We start from the raw sequence: 15,293 nt of genomic DNA on the forward strand, positions 1-15,293 counted from the left end.
TCAGAGCAATCGGTGCTTTACAGTCCCTTTTATACGTACGATTGGGAGCTCTAGAGGCTAATGTATTGACATGTCATCCTGTCTACGAATGGGTAAGTGCGCTAGACCAGCCTTCTTGAAGTCCGATTTGGTCTCCCGAAGCGTAACAAGAAGTTCACGGCAGAATCTCAGAGAGAATTCGGGGACGCCATCTTCGATCGAAGACCACTTAACAAGTCCGATTATCTTCTTATTGAAGACCGGGCAAGATCCGAACGAAGGCCAGAACCGGTCTGAAAGGAAGGTTGTGAGGGATGTTTTGCATCGCTGGAGTACCCCAGCCAAGAGAACGGGGGATGACGGTGAGCTATACGCCCTGTCCGCTCTCAACTTCATAATTCACGGAGCGATCTTTAAGAGGAAGGCTCTGCAGCGCTGTGCGTGTTGTCGTAAGCCAGCTTTCCTCTGTATCAGAGGCGTATCGGAGGAAGGCCCTCAAAGAGATGACGACTCAATGAGAGTCTAGGGGTCCCCTGACATCAGACAGCCAATCGCCGCACAGCCGTCCATGAATTCGCCTAGCACTGTCTCGAAGTCACAGCTTCATCCAGACATCTGGCCTGTAACATTGCGATTGATGCATTTGCAGGGCGCTTTACGAACAGCCACAAACAGGATATGTACAGTATGTATCATCCTGCGACTGTGGCAATGCCAAATTTTACATTCTAGTGTGCTTGCCCACATTTCGCATCGTAAGGCCCATCTCCTCATCATCAGAGGATTCCTCGTCCGGCTCTTCTAACAGCCTTGTTCCCGGGTCATTTTCGACCGACTGCAACGAGGGTGTAATAGGAGCTGAGACAGCCATAGAGTTTCTCGTCGAGTCCAATTCATTTAAGGAATCTTCTAGTGCGTTGCTCGGCCTACCAGGCGACGAGAGACTTCCCTCACCGCCAGCTGGTATCCCCTCGTCACTTTCTCCTTCTGACGATGACCCGAAGACTTTGCCCGTCCTAGCTTCCCAATACCTCCGGTTGGCCTCTTTGGTTTCCTTGTCAAGGAGCGTTCCCCCCTCAGGAAGGTCTGGTGGAGGTGGTCGAGAGGGATCGTTTTCGCAATTCTGCCTCAGGTCCTCCCTGCACTGCTGGAGATCTTTGGATGAGAGCGCTGGCTGGGCGGAGGCAAAGTCGCGCACGGAGATCCCTTCGGATTCGAGGCTGGGTTTTCCTGGTGTGGAGCTTCCCGTTGCATGCTCTGCTTCTCCATCAAGCTCACGGGTGCCCGCCTCATCATTCCAATTCGTCTCCTCCTTTGCCATCTTGGTATCATAGCCTCCTTCGACGGTGTCGACCAGAGTGCTGGATCCAGGTCGACACAAGGACTCGTCTTTGGTGTCAGCAAGGACTGTTCCTGCTCCCAAAAATTCCACTGTAGCTTTACTGGAAGGCGGCTTTCCGGTACCAGTCGTGGCTCGCGTCCCCTCAGTACGTCCTCCTCCGCTGAGCAGCGACCAGATCACTCCGGACAACGATCCGATTCGGGACGATGTGCCTCCGGGCTCTTCGGTGGATGTTGTGTGGTAGGTCCCAGTTGTGGCAGGCAACGCCGAGCTTCTTCGTGTCCCGGGCACTAAGTGGAAACGCGCCGGTTTGAGACCGGCATGAGTGGTAGGGGTACTGGTTGCTGTGTAAGACATTTCGATGTTTGCGTTTATGTGTTCCTCGATAAGTAGAGGTATGTATCACATTTGCCGCTACCACTGGGATATGTCTTTACACCCTCGTCGACCAATACCCAAGACAAGATAAGGGGATGAAAGGATGGTCATGGTAAAACGCCAGATCGCTGTGTCACCCTCGTCTGCAGGAGAGAGAACAGTGGATCTCAGAAGCGCAAGCGTTGGTCCGAGTAAGTCCGTCGGTCCAAGAAGTCAATCTCAGCACGACATGGTCATGAAACGGTCAGATGAAATATGAGTGACGGGATATCCTCTGAGTCGCACTGATTCTGACCCTTCAGCGTGTCGACAGTGCACAGACATCACGTCCACACAGAAACGGGTGACGATATCAGCCTGGTAGCATTCCCCGCCTACATGCAAATGCATAGGCAGCCAACGTCGAGTCTGCTCGAGACACTTCGGGAGCTCGGCAGAAGAGCGTTCAATCTCTCTATTTGGCGGCTGCCGAGCTTCCCCGGAAAAAGTTCACGAGCTTATCCGTCAATGTAGTCGGGGTGTTAGATGTGCCCTCGGCGACTGTGTTCGTCGTGGCACTATTCGCCACAACATCGGTCGTCTGGGACGACTCGCTAACCTCAGATCTTGTCGTACCATTGCCTGTGTTCCCCTTGGCTGCTGGGTCTCGTTCGCCATCCGACAAATCGTCAGGAAACTTGAGTTCAGGGAAAGATTCGAAAGCGTGTGGGCCCGTAGAGGCTTTCGACGACTTCGCCGTCGAAGTTGAGTGTGCTTGCGTGTGGCGTCCTGGCATTGTATCACTAAGGGCGGATCAGAATCGCTTTTGGAGTAAAAGAGGGAAGCCTGGGCGTACGAAGCAGGAAATTCAAGTAGTCAGGATCAGACGACAAGCTGAATGTGAAAATGGGGCTTCATATATACTCTTTGGTGTCCGTTTGCCACCCCTTCACCTTAAAATGGAGGTAACCGTGGTGAAAGGATGGTCCACGGAAGCTGTACTCTTGCGATCCAGAGCGTTTCCGTATTCTCGCGTCAGAAGGCGTCAGGCTTCATAGCAGACGTCAGCATGAACTGTTCCGCCTTCTCGTCAAGAATTCTCCAAGACCGCGGCCCGCAGCCCCGGCGTCTCCCTCGCTCAATTCCACTTCCGTGATGTCAAGAAGGGTGACGAAATGAGCCCGAGTGGATGGACGCTGCAGCGTAATCGACCCGAAGATCAACGATTATCCTACAGCACTGTTACAGGTTATCAATCTGCAGTGTTGCATTGCTCTACGGGACCATGAATTTCACGTACGTATCCCACAGAGTCCGGTATCGAGCCGCACCCTGAACGCCTGTTGCATTACTTGGCACTCCAGACCTCGGAATAAGTTTGCAGAGACCCATTAAGCCGAGACGTCGAAGCTTGAAACCCGCCCGTATGGGCGGCGCCTTCCGTCTTCGCTGCTTCATTTCCAGGAGCTGCACGTTCGGCTTCCGATGAGCACGATCCAGTAGATTGGGCCGTCGGAGTTGCAGGCCGATTTGCATCGTAAATGACAATGTCAAAGCCCCCAATGCAGTGCGTTTGAATAGACATGGCCGGTATTTTCTAAATATTCCTTCTGGACGATTTTGACTGCGTCTGGTTGGGCTATTTGTTTGTTGAGAAGAACAGTGTGCGAAGAAGTGCGTAGCGCGATTGCAAGTTCACGTCGATCAACTCAGTGTCAATCTGTTGCCTTGCCAAAGGAACCGATCCTTTCAGTGACTCTGCTGCCGCGCTCTCACGACAAAGCAGGAGAATGCGTGTTTTCCCAGCCACGTGTAAGATGTCCGGTCCAGAACATCGCGCGAGTGAGATGACATCCGTGAATCGGTCGAGGCGGATGGGGAGGTCGAAGTGTCCGCATGTCGGGCTCATGGTGGAAGCTCAACCAAATACACTTGCAAGTACGCCTTCCATTCCTCCTCCATCCTTGTTACCTTCCACAGTCTTCCTCTGTTTATAATCCCGCCTCGCCTTCGCACCCTCCGCTGACGAGGCCGCTGAGCTTCTGGAAATCTCTTTGAGAACCTTGTCATCTCCGTTTGCTTGCGACGTCTTAGCCTTGCGCTTGTTGAGTACTCGAGCCAATTCGACATTCTTGAGATATTCCGATTGCTCAGATTTCGAGCGAGCGATTTCGTTCCGCAATCGAGCCTGATGTGCTTGCTTTTCGTATGCTAGGTGTGAAGATCAGTTGTGGGTCTCGTCCAGGCGAGTAATCAAAAGCTCACCGACTTGTTCACCCAGCATCTCCCATTTGAAGCCACTGAGATACCTCATCGTCCAGATATCGTCTCGCCATCTGACCCATATGAGCGAGGACCCCAGCGGCAGAGAAGCGAGACCTCAGACTCACCGGTCGCCCTTCTTTCCTCCGATGACTTGAGCGTTGAGCATCTTCGCAACTGTCTTCGCTACCGCCTTGTCTAGGAACTCGACCCAGGCTTCGGAAAAGTTGGCTTGCACGTGAGTCTTCTTCTTCTTCTCATTGTGATGCGGATCGTATCCCGTTACGGCTGGTCTCGTTGTTCAGCACTGCTCGTGAGAGCGTAGCCGAGCAGCTCACCATCCTTGCGTTGCGCGTAAACTTTTCCTACATCGCCCCATTTCGCCATCAGATGCCTGACTTTTTGGGGCGTCATGCCTGGCGGCAGACGAGATATGTAGACTATCCCTGGAGTCGGTCGTTTGGATTTCTTCTTAGACTTGGACGAGGAAGGGCGTGATATTCCAGGTTGGTCCGGATGAGCATCTGAGGGTCCAGCCTCTCTGTTAGATGAGATCACATCCTCCCCATCAGACTCTACAACATCCTCTGCGCTCCTCTTGACCATTGTCACCGTTCGCTCAACGTATGAATATGGTTGGTTGGGTATAGCATCCCCCAAAAACTTTTCACGCAGTTCACTGGAATGCGACAACGGAATCAAATATTTTATATGGTGCATCGCTTGGAAAATGACGTCCAGGACTCAACACACATCAACAACCAATTCCATACCTGCATCTGCTAACAGGGTTGGGTGTTGACGACGAGCAGACGAGGGCGGACACAGGATCTTGAATACGACTTCACGACCCTTTGCAAGGACTCACGACCTCTGAGCGTTCTTTTCTGGATAACTGAGCCGTGCGACGCCGCCTCAAAAAAAGGGAGCTTCTCGCTCAACATGACTTCCCGACCTGAGCCGAGAAAGACGCTCTCATCTACATCCCTTGGGAGAATGTATCATGGTCCGAATGGATCCCTTGGGCCACCTGGTCCGGAGGAGATGAGCGATCCGAAATTGGACTTCTGCAACGCCTTTTGGGGCCAAGGAGATAAAGGATATGAGGTGTTGATGGCGCGGTTAAGAGGAGCAGGGAGGACAGTAGAAGAATTGAGGCAATTCTGGAAGGAAAGGTGGGTGAAGAGCTGGCCGAAGAGGAGGGCAGCTGACGATTCGCTGTAGAGCGGCCATCGAGGAGGACTACGCGAAGCGATTGACCAAGCTGTCAAAATCTGTCCTCGGAAAGGATGAGATTGGTGACTTGGCGGGATCATTACAACACATATTGAACGAGACGGAGGCTCAAGCTACATACCACCAATCACTGAGCACTGAAATACGGCAGACTGTGGAGCAGCCTACTGCCGAGTTTGGTCTGAGACTCGGAAATCTGAAGAGAGGTCTCCAAGCCAGTGTGGAGAAAGCCTACAAGAATAAGGGCCTGCAGGAAGGGCACTTGGCAAAGGTGATTATAGTCCTCCTACCCGAGACGAGCTCGCTGACTCGCTTCATTCCAGGCCAAGGAGCGCTATGAGTCCGACTGCTTGAAACTCAACTCCTATACCGCAAATTCATCCATGGTTCAAGGGCGAGAGTATGACAAGGTCCAATCCAAATTGGATCGAGTGCGGCAAACTATCGGATCGAACGAGCAAGAGTTCAAGCAGCTTGTCAAAGTGCTGGAGGGGACTCAGAGTCAATGGGAGAGCGAGTGGAAGGGCTTTTGTGATGTGAGTGTCAGGCTGTGTACAATTCGATCACGCTGACACCTGCGCAGCATGTTCAAGATCTGGAGGAAGATCGATTATCGCTCATCAAGGATATCGTCTGGGCTTATGCGAACGCAGTATCCCAGGTCTGCGTCGACGATGACAGTGTGAGTCAGGGTCATGGTATCATCCACACGCTGACAGGCCGTCAGTCCTGCGAGAGAATACGGGAAAAGCTCGAGCAATTTGAGCCACAGAACGATATGTTGTCGTTTGTGAGAGGATGGGGAACAGGTGACACGATCTCAGGTATGCCAACTCGTGTCTGGTATCTCGCACTCGCTAACATCTGTCAGATCCTCCTCGATTCATAAATTACGGCGCAGGCGAAACCTTTGCTTCTGGACCCACATTCCACCACGCCAACTTTCGTCGAATCTCCAGTCGGCCTCCCATGTCATCCACGTCTGCCACTGGCGGCCTGAATGCGACACACGATGCTCCTGCGATGAATGGAGACTCCAGCCGAGCCATACCCAACATTGGTGGTTTAAACATCTCGGAGCCTACTCCGTCACCCTCCATCGAGAAGAAGACGCCATTTGGAGGAGTCGCTTTACCAGGCATGGCGGCACCGAAACTGCCCAACTTTGCCCAGACCTCTGCTCCACCTCAAGTCGACAAGTCTATGCCTCCTCCGCCGGTTCCAAGCGCGTCAGAGATTCGCTCGCCTCCTCGTGCTGGCAATGCGACCCCCATTCACGATGATGACGATCCCATGGCGAAAGCTCTGGCTTCGCTGCGACGAGAACCTCCCCCTCCGGATAGCATAAGACGCAACCAATCGCATCGTCGCACCGATTCGCTGTATTCAAATACCGGCTCACAACGTGGAGGAGGAATCGCCAGCCAAGGTATCAAATCGCCTTCTTCTCCTGCTCCTGGACCTACAATAAGCGCCGGAGCCTTTACATCCTCGTCGCCGATGCCTGCTCAACCTTCATTCAGCCAGCCTCCACGTCAACCCTCGCCAGCGCCACAGAGGCAACCTTCCCCTGCGCCTCAGCGACAACCCTCCCCTCAACCTCAATATCAGCAACCCGCCCGCCAGCCTTCTCCTTCACCTCAGAGGCAGTACACGCACCAGACGCAGGACAGTCTGGCTTCTCATCGCTCTTTGGAGTCATCTTCCCTGATTCCTCCTGCTAGTGGTCATACAGCTGCGGCACTCGCCAAGTCGATGGACGACTTTCAGCGCCAGGCCTCTCGAGACAAATCTAGACAAAGTGTCAACTATTCCGGGTTTGCAGATGATATCGTCGGTGCTCATCCCTCTTCTCGGCCCGCCACACCAAGTGCTCCCGCACCTGTCAACAGGGCGCCTAGTCCCGCAATGATGCAAGCGCCTGTTCAGCCTGCTACGCATATAGCCGACGAGGTATTGTCGCAATATCACCAGGCGTTCCCTGGGGAGAGAAGTCGATCTCGTGCCAATTCCGCAGCTGGCTCTATCATTTCTTCAAGATCTCGTGCCAACTCTTTCACTTCGCAGGCTCCTCCTGCTCCTGTGCAGCAGCAACAAGCTCCACCAACATCCTCCCCATCCGTTCCCCGTGACGGCTTCGCAGGTATAGGCGCACGAGGTAGAAGTCCATCCCCTCAGCCTCCCCAGTTCAGGTCTCCGAGTCCGAGTCCAATCGCTCCTCAGGGATCTTTGGGTCCTCAGAACATTGGCATTACGCTCGACGAGCGGGGAGGTGTCGCGCATGATTCGATGGCCGAAGCGTACAGGCGACAATATGAGCAACAGCAAGCGCAGCAAAAAGCGGAACAAAGACAGTCTCAACCGCCTCCCTCCCAATCATATCAGCCGTTCGGTTATCAGCAATCACAGTACGGTCAGCAACAGCCTGCTCCGCCTGGCAACAGGCCCGTGTCGAGTTACGGAGGGTCTCAAGCAGGTTATGGGCAAGGGATGATGCAGTCGCCTCAACAGCAACAGCCACCACCTTCTCAGAGCTTCATGCAGAGTCCCACTCAACCCACATATCAGCCTCAACAACAGCCCCCTCCACAACCTCAACAGCAGTTTTATCCTTCGTACGGGTCTGTGCAGCAACCACCGCAGCAGCCGGTTTCCTCGCCTCCACCGCAACAGCCATTTCAGCAGCAACAGAATGGTTATCAGCAACAACCAGCTCATCAGTATGGTTATCAGCAGCAGCAGCAGCAGCAGCAGCAGCAGCAGCAACAGCCACCACCACCGCAGCAGCAGCAGGCTCAACAATACGGTCGCGGACCTTCCCCTGCGCCGCAAATCCAACAACAACCAGCAGGCTTCGGCTACGGACAACAACATCAGCCCGGTCGTTCGCCCAGTCCTCAACCCCAGCAAGCACCACCGAACCCCACGCCGACGGGACAATGGTCGACGACCGGTCAGCCAGTGTTGTTCTGTGAGCTTTTTGCGCAAAAGATTGTCATCTACTGACACGATTGACAGATGTCAAAGCCTTGTACGATTACTCTGCACAGTCACGTATGTCGACCGAATTCTTTTGGTGATCCTGCTGACCCTTTGGCTAGCTGCCGAGTTTGATTTCCAGGCTGGCGACATTATCGCGGTGACTTCGACGCCGGACGACGGGTGGTGGTCAGGTACGTGATGCCTTCCTCCTTGTTTGCCTAGAAGCTGAGCATCTCAGGTGAACTGCTCGACGAAGCGAGACGTATACCGGGACGTACTGACTTCCCGAGCAATTTGTGAGTCAGAGGTGTAGGTCATGACAAAGCTGATCGTGTTTCAGCGTCTGTCTGTTCTGATGGGAGAGAGAGAGAGAGAGAGAGAGAGAGAGAGAGAGAGAGAGAGAGAGAGAGAGAGAGAGAGAGAGAGAGAGAGAGAGAGAGAGAGAGAGAGAGAGAGAGAGAGAGACAGAGAGAGAGAGAGAGAGAGAGAGAGAGAGAGAGAGAGAGAAAGAGAGAAATGGTGGTGTTCTATGGGTTGATGAACTGGATAAGACAGGACGATGCAATGGACATGATGGAGTACGAGTTAATGAGCTGTAGAGGATCTATTCAGGAGAGAGAAAGATGAATCACGATGCATTCCAGAACCGAATCGTCAGAAAGTGGAGGTCGACCGAAATGATGCACTTCCCGTAGGTGACGAAGCATTCTTCGCGTTGTTCATCGTTGCGCTTTTCAATCGGGTACTAAGACATGGACATCAGGCCCTTACCTTACATAGATATTCAGGTGGGTGTTCCGTCATCTCAGAGGGTCTGAATTGACGAACCGTCCCGCAGCACGACGCACTGTCTGTGTTTGACGACGTTGAGCAGGGCGTTGTTGGATCAGAGGATATTTGGGTATCGGGAGTGAGGATAGAGGGCGTAGCGAGGTGAAACAGCTGCTGATGGGTTTATGACAGTACAAAGCTGGGTCGTCGTCTGTTCATGGACGAGCTAGAGTTGTACCGAGGGAAGGAGGCGGTACGGAAATACGAGCTCGAGATGGTGTAGAGATCAAGAGGTTGTCCAAGGTGAGCGGGCGTTTCTTCACGCGATCTGTCACTTCTTGCGTCTCTCGCTGAAGACATTTAGACTCACTTTGAGGTTTCGATACCGGCCCTGCATCTCGACAGGATACCTGTCAAATTCCCTCGAGCAGTGATTCATCCACCATATACAAAGGCTAGCAAGCTTTCGGCGAGTTCAGAGTCTGCGACCCCTTCACTAGGCTTATTGGCCGTCTCCTAGCCACCACTCCAGGTCAATTCGATAGCTTTATCACCGAATGGCTCTCATCTCCTCGTCGGCGGACCAGATGGGTACTGCGGAGTCATACCTGTTGGACCTGGCGCCAACGCTCAGGATATGATCCAGTTCAAAGGTCACGTAGGGGATGTGCTGGATGTTCATTGGTTTCCTAGCGGGGAGGTGGGCAATCCACTTGTGTGAACAAATCATGATCCTGAGGCGTCCTTTAGGTCTGCTTGACGACTGGGTCGGACTTGTCTATTCGCATATGGGGCTCAAAAGACGGGATAAACCCACGCACATTAACTGGTCACTCTCGAGCCGTCACAAGCCTTTATATCGTTGGCGTAGGCAAACAAATACTATCAGGTAGCAAAGACGGAACGGTCCGACTGTGGGAAGTTGGTGCATCCACGCAGCTGAAAAGATGGAATCTGGATCACATTCGACCCGTTGAAGCTGTACTGGTGATTGAAGATGATCACGGCAAGGCGGTACTTGGTGCTCAAGAGGAAGAACGACTCGTGTTGGTGCTCACTCAAGTCGGCATGGAAATTTGGAATTGGTCAACTCCCTCTTCTGGCTCACCGCGACAATCTTTGGAATGGCAGCTAGGATCCAATCTCGTTTGCGGAGCGTATTGTCCATCCCTTGGTATACTAGTCACGGGTCACACGAACGGTGTGATTGCCGTGAGGCGGCTCGAAACCCTGGACAAACCGACATTGTTCAGGCGTAATGAGAGTCCCGTCTACTCCTTGGCCTTCAAGGATACTGCCCTGTACGCAGGCACTGCTGCAGGACTTCCGTGTCGGCTAGAAGTGAGTCTAAAAGAGGGCGATCAGATCAGTCTAGAGGTCAAGGAGGAATTTGCAGGTTGGGAAGCGGTCGGAGTGGAAAGCTGGACTATAGGTCAGGATTCCATGTGGTGTGCAGGTGGAGAAGGAGGCATCAGACGGTACTAGAGGCTAGGCTAGTGGATGGTTGGTACACTGAGTGTGCATATACAAAGGTGAAATCCAAAAAACGAAAGTGGTGAGAAGGGTATCACCAAGCTGCGCTCCTGTCATCTACCAGCTATCATATCGTCTCGTTTGTCGAAGGCTGAAAGAAGTCAGCGAATCTCCTGTGCGTTCCAGGCCAGCTCACGATTGTACTGTAGAAGCTTTTCGATCAAGTCGACTAGTCGCGTTTCAGCATAGTCCCCCGATAATCTGTTCAAGAAAGCTACACACCATGTGTCATGACCATCCTCCGACAGCAATACCGTTTTCTAAGGAATCATGATCAGTCTTCGATCACTTGACCTCGAGCAGATCATTGGATCTCACAATCCCAGCTTATCCATAGCCTCGCTGAATCAATTCATCAGCATACTGAATGTCTTTCCTATCTCGAGACTCGGACGAAGGACCTACCCCTCATTCACGCCTGCACCTAATAACTCGACATAGCTCTCCCATAGGTTACCAACGACTTTGCCACATGAGAAGCAACGGACAGGAATGATCTTAGGAAGGTCCATATCAGCCTTCTCCCCACATCTCTCTTGACTATGCTGTCTCGCTCTACTCACCATCCTGATCCAAGTCCGCTGTGATCTGCTCGATGCTATCGATGGGCTGCTTGGCCGTATGCAACTCGACTGAAATCTTTGCTAGGCATCACCACGTGGATCCGGTTTGCCACGTCATGTCATCTCCTTCTTTGATAACGCCATTCGCGACTTCTATTTGTTTTCCCCCGTTTTGCCATACTGTCATGTTGAACCATTCACAACTGTTGGGACGTCTGATCAGCTACCGGTTCTAAAAGGCGAAGAAGGGATCAGGGGCAGCTGATACCTCAGCTTCGTTGGAGATAATGTCTTCGAGGACAACAAGGACAGCTGTCACGCGCTCGAGAGCTGGACAGTCAAACACTACAAAGTCAGGATCATCTACGTCGAAACCTGGCCAGCCGAGCACGGGTACAGCACCTGCGTCAACAACAACGACGACCGGTCGCGTCATCGTGAGAAAGCCAACTGCGGCCAAGTCCAAAGCGGTGGCATCAGCGGCCGGTGAAGAGTCCGAGCAGCTGGCAAAGGAGCTCGACAGAGTTCTGAAAGTCACTCAACCGAAAGCTGGTCCTTCAACTCGAGCTGCATCGTCCTCCACGACCAAGACCGCTGCGCTCAAAGCGACGACGACTAAGCCCCTTGCAAGGACTACAAGAGTCAAAAGTGTGGTCGATAAGGGCAAGTGCAAGGCTAAGGATGAGGTCACTCCCCCGGAATGGGAGACTGCTTTGCCATGGATCACCGCAGGTGACATGAAAACTTCGGACAGGGCTCGAGCGGCCATGTCAGCCATCAACGCGTCTATGAAAGTTTTATCATCTGCTGTCGCGTCAGTGTCCAAGGGCTCAGGCGACGACGGAAACACAGCCGAGACCCAGAAGGAGATCAGGATATCAGAACTGGCTCTTCAGGCTTTACGAGAGATAGAGAGTGAAGGCAAGCTGGAAGGGAAGGCGTCGGAGATCGAACGGGCCGCGCAGGGACTCATTGCTAGATTACTATCGCTCAAGATGGTAAGAATATCTTTTGCGAGCGGAATCCACAGTCACTCTAACGCTTCTTCGTCCAGTATGACCGAGCTTTGGAACAACTTGAAATGGCCCACTCAATCATTCAGAGACAAATTTCTCACCGGAAGGGCGAAGCAAGCTCGTCATCCTGTGCGAGAAGCGAGAAAGATCATCTGCACTTGTTGCCGTTGGCCAATCTGGACGATACGGCAACAGAAGCTTGGAGGATCATTTCGTTCCAGTGTATCATTCATTCTTGGACGGCGATGCTCGCATCGAGTATCTTGAAGCCTGAAGTGAGCTAGCGAGAGCGTCGTGGTCATAGTAACTCAAACGTCTCTCCAGATGGTGATTGACTCGTTCCCCTTACCTTCATCCGCCACAGACTCCTCTTCGGTGGAACATCCTTTCCGGCTCGCTTTATCTCTCCCTCTCACCTCCGTTCAACCCACACTCAGTCTGCTTCACCGACAGCTCGTCAATATCGTCACAACCGACCCGATCATTTGGCTTCATTCTCGTATATTGGCCGTGCATTGTCTAGCTATACTGGCCTCGACTGGGTCTGATGCAAAGGTAACACCTCTGCAAGTGTGGGATCACGCCTCGAAGACCGCTTCAAATATCGTGGACAAAGCCAAAGCCGATGCCAAACTTCTCAAGACAGTGACGACTAGACTTGGTGACCTGGCTGATTGGATCGAATATGCCGTCAAGATGCGAAACGGCGATCTCGCGGAATGGACAAGCTGCTCAGAGTGGACACGGTTCGCCGATTACTGGATGGGCCTGGCGAGAAAGGTACATTGGACGTCACGAACTTATGCTAATCTCGCATAGGCCGATGATATGTCTATGATAGACCGGGTGCTCGCCCTCATGACTCGAGGCGTCACGATCTCGCCCAGGACTCCAGCGAAATCAGCGAAATCAGCAAACCCGACACCGATATCTACACCTCAGGTCATTCCGTCAATGAGCAAGAAATGTGCAGAGGATGTTGAGGCGCAAGTGACATCGTGTAACGCTGGTTTGTCGAAACTTGACGCCGTACAGAGGAAATATCAAGGTGAGCCCTTGTCTGCTAGGACTTCAGCTGATTTCTAAGATGATAATTCTGAACTGGACGGCGCCGCTCTGGAAAGCGCATTCGTTTCCTCGAATTTGACACTGCTATCAGACTTGTTCCAAGGGATGGAGCCTGGTCCGAAGGCGTCTCAACTGCTCAGCCGAACTTCCCGCGCGGTCGAGCGTGTCAGGAGAGGAGCTCTGAAGATCGTGCCGAAGACAAGTGGGAAGGCTGTCGATGAGACATCGTTGCATACTTCAGCGAGGCAATGGCTGATCAATGCCATCGATCTCGTCGAGGATGTGATGCCCATGGCTACTGTAAGCACTTCTTCCTCGGCTTGCACTGAGACTGCAGGATTCTTCAGAGACCACTCATGAGTTGCTCATGGGCGCTATAGACAGTCTTAACTTTTTGTCGACAAACCCTGCTGCGTCCTCTAATCCGTCGATCGCTCATCTGAGTCGGGCCTATCGTCTGGCTTCTCTGGAGTCGTCTTGTATTGCACCCGCTATACGGGCTCACCTCCTACACTGCATCACAGTCACGGCTCATAACATCGCTGCCCAACATTGGAGATCTGATAACTTCAAGGAATCTTTGACTCTCGGCATCATGGCCTGTGACTGGTCTAAAGAGAGTCTAACTCTGTACGGAGAATCAAAGATCCCTCTGAGCGACACGGACGAAAAGGCGGTCTCATCTTTGAGAAATGGCCTACTGAAACGTTACGAACTTGTAGGGGCTTGTCATCAAAGGCTCTCCAATCGAAAGGTGAGCGCAGCCGATCATCGGCACCGTATCCCACTCACCCTTCGCAGGCAGCTGCAGACGCCTACTCACAAGCTCTGGCAGTGCCAGCGCCCACGTTCGTCGAGCAGATCGAGCAGCGCGTCAACGAATGCTCCCTGGCTCAAGTCTTTCCTACCCCCAGTGACTACTCTACGCTCATCTCTAGACTGCACGCGGTCATCGCTGGTGACCCGGACGCATGTAGGGATATGCCAGGCAATCTGATCAACTTGATGAGGTCGGAGGGACTGAGCGAGGCGTATGTTGGAGCAGCCGCGGAAAGACTTTTCATTCTCCTGTCGAAGAGTGGCTCAGATGATCTGGAGACTTTGACTCAAATCGTCTTTCAGCTTGGAGATCAGGTCTTGGACATTTATAAAGAGACTGAATACCCCCTCAGAAGATTGAGGTGAGCTGCCGCTGGCAAGACTGATATGGACGCTCACGATCATCAGGGTGTCAATTCAGATCATGACGCTCATCGCGCGGACTGGTCAAAGACTGAGCGATTTTGACAAACTTGCCAAAGCCGCTGAGGGCACCTTGTGCTTGGAAGTGAGTACCCTTGCCAACCAATTTCTGACCTTTCGCAGAGCCTGGGCAAGGACACGCTTCTTCGACCTATGTTACCTAGCCTTCTGTCCATGCTGGGTGTCGTCCGGGCCCTTCACACGTATCATACGCTCCCCGATCCGACCACTGTAGTCCTGGATCTCGCCCGAGAGGCAATGTCAAAACTTCGAGCTCTGATACTTCCTCCTACCCAGTCTCCGAAAAAGGCACCGACAGTCAAACGGCCTCTCGGACGAGCGGTCACTACAACTCGAACGGCTGCCCCTGCCAGAGCGAAGGCCTCGACGACTTCGCGAACTGCCTCAGCCAGCAAACTGGCAGATGCAAAGATCCAGACCGAAGCTGCCGCCGCTGCCTCAAACACTAAGCCTCGAATGAGTGGATCACTGCCCGCGATACTGGATGATGCGCCGACTCTTGCTCGTCTACTCGGATCTTTATGCTCACTTTTAGGTCTACTGGGCTTGACGCTCCAGAGAATCGAGTGCCTCAAATTGCTGCGCGCCCTCATGCGTGGTCGTGAGGAAGTCATTGGCGAATACGTGCTACGGTCTGCGGAACTCGGAACAGAGTATCTTCACCTCGGCAAGACGACTCGAGCGGGAGCTGTCTTCATACAGGCCATCCGGTGTATCGACGATTCTAAAAAGGCTGTTTCTCCTCATGTTCGATCCGAGTTACTATTACGTTATTGTACATTCTTGGCGACGTCTGGACAGGTTCAAGATGCTATGGAAGCCTACGAAAGGGCCATGGAGCTGGACAAGACGTTAGACAATGTTCAACGCGATAGCTTGGCTGATCGACAAGCTGCTGCCGTTGCAACGAAGGACAGAATG

The 15,293-nt window shown here is 52.8% G+C and overlaps 5 protein-coding genes across 5 annotated transcripts; 2 read left to right on the forward strand and 3 right to left on the reverse strand.

Moving 5' to 3' along the window:
• Nucleotides 1–700: 700 nt before the first annotated feature.
• BD324DRAFT_648270 (hypothetical protein) lies at nucleotides 701–1,678 on the reverse strand (the record flags this gene model as incomplete). Its single annotated transcript, XM_022017813.1, has 1 exon — nucleotides 701–1,678. The coding sequence occupies one exon, from the start codon at nucleotides 1,676–1,678 to the stop codon at nucleotides 701–703; it is 978 nt and encodes a 325-aa protein (XP_021873417.1).
• Nucleotides 1,679–3,596: 1,918 nt separating this feature from the next.
• On the reverse strand, nucleotides 3,597–4,546 carry BD324DRAFT_648271 (hypothetical protein; the record flags this gene model as incomplete). Its single annotated transcript, XM_022017814.1, has 4 exons — nucleotides 3,597–3,889; nucleotides 3,944–4,014; nucleotides 4,069–4,228; nucleotides 4,279–4,546. 4 exons carry the CDS (start codon nucleotides 4,544–4,546, stop codon nucleotides 3,597–3,599), a joined length of 792 nt encoding a protein of 263 aa, XP_021873418.1.
• A 108-nt stretch (nucleotides 4,547–4,654) lies between these two features.
• On the forward strand, nucleotides 4,655–8,594 carry BD324DRAFT_614422 (hypothetical protein). The gene is made up of 10 exons (XM_022014594.1): nucleotides 4,655–5,115; nucleotides 5,165–5,447; nucleotides 5,500–5,712; nucleotides 5,760–5,858; nucleotides 5,904–6,000; nucleotides 6,048–8,147; nucleotides 8,195–8,230; nucleotides 8,278–8,349; nucleotides 8,397–8,454; nucleotides 8,499–8,594. The coding sequence occupies exons 1-10, from the start codon at nucleotides 4,883–4,885 to the stop codon at nucleotides 8,512–8,514; spliced, it is 3,207 nt and encodes a 1,068-aa protein (XP_021873419.1). The 5' UTR covers nucleotides 4,655–4,882; the 3' UTR covers nucleotides 8,515–8,594.
• Nucleotides 8,595–8,875: 281 nt separating this feature from the next.
• On the forward strand, nucleotides 8,876–10,433 carry BD324DRAFT_614423 (WD40-repeat-containing domain protein). The gene is made up of 6 exons (XM_022014595.1): nucleotides 8,876–8,946; nucleotides 8,997–9,068; nucleotides 9,122–9,232; nucleotides 9,294–9,398; nucleotides 9,450–9,629; nucleotides 9,680–10,433. Exons 1-6 carry the CDS (start codon nucleotides 8,911–8,913, stop codon nucleotides 10,412–10,414), a joined length of 1,239 nt encoding a protein of 412 aa, XP_021873420.1. The 5' UTR covers nucleotides 8,876–8,910; the 3' UTR covers nucleotides 10,415–10,433.
• On the reverse strand, nucleotides 10,434–11,069 carry BD324DRAFT_597098 (8 kDa subunit-domain-containing protein). The gene is made up of 6 exons (XM_022013874.1): nucleotides 11,026–11,069; nucleotides 10,868–10,959; nucleotides 10,781–10,804; nucleotides 10,685–10,722; nucleotides 10,599–10,631; nucleotides 10,434–10,553 (listed from the first exon to the last, which is right to left on the reverse strand). The coding sequence occupies exons 1-6, from the start codon at nucleotides 11,026–11,028 to the stop codon at nucleotides 10,516–10,518; spliced, it is 228 nt and encodes a 75-aa protein (XP_021873421.1). The 5' UTR covers nucleotides 11,029–11,069; the 3' UTR covers nucleotides 10,434–10,515.
• Between the last annotated feature and the right edge of the window lie 4,224 nt (nucleotides 11,070–15,293).

The sequence above is a fragment of the Kockovaella imperatae genome (assembly GCF_002102565.1).
Source record: "Kockovaella imperatae strain NRRL Y-17943 chromosome Unknown BD324scaffold_2, whole genome shotgun sequence".
Lineage (NCBI taxonomy): Eukaryota > Fungi > Basidiomycota > Tremellomycetes > Tremellales > Cuniculitremaceae > Kockovaella > Kockovaella imperatae.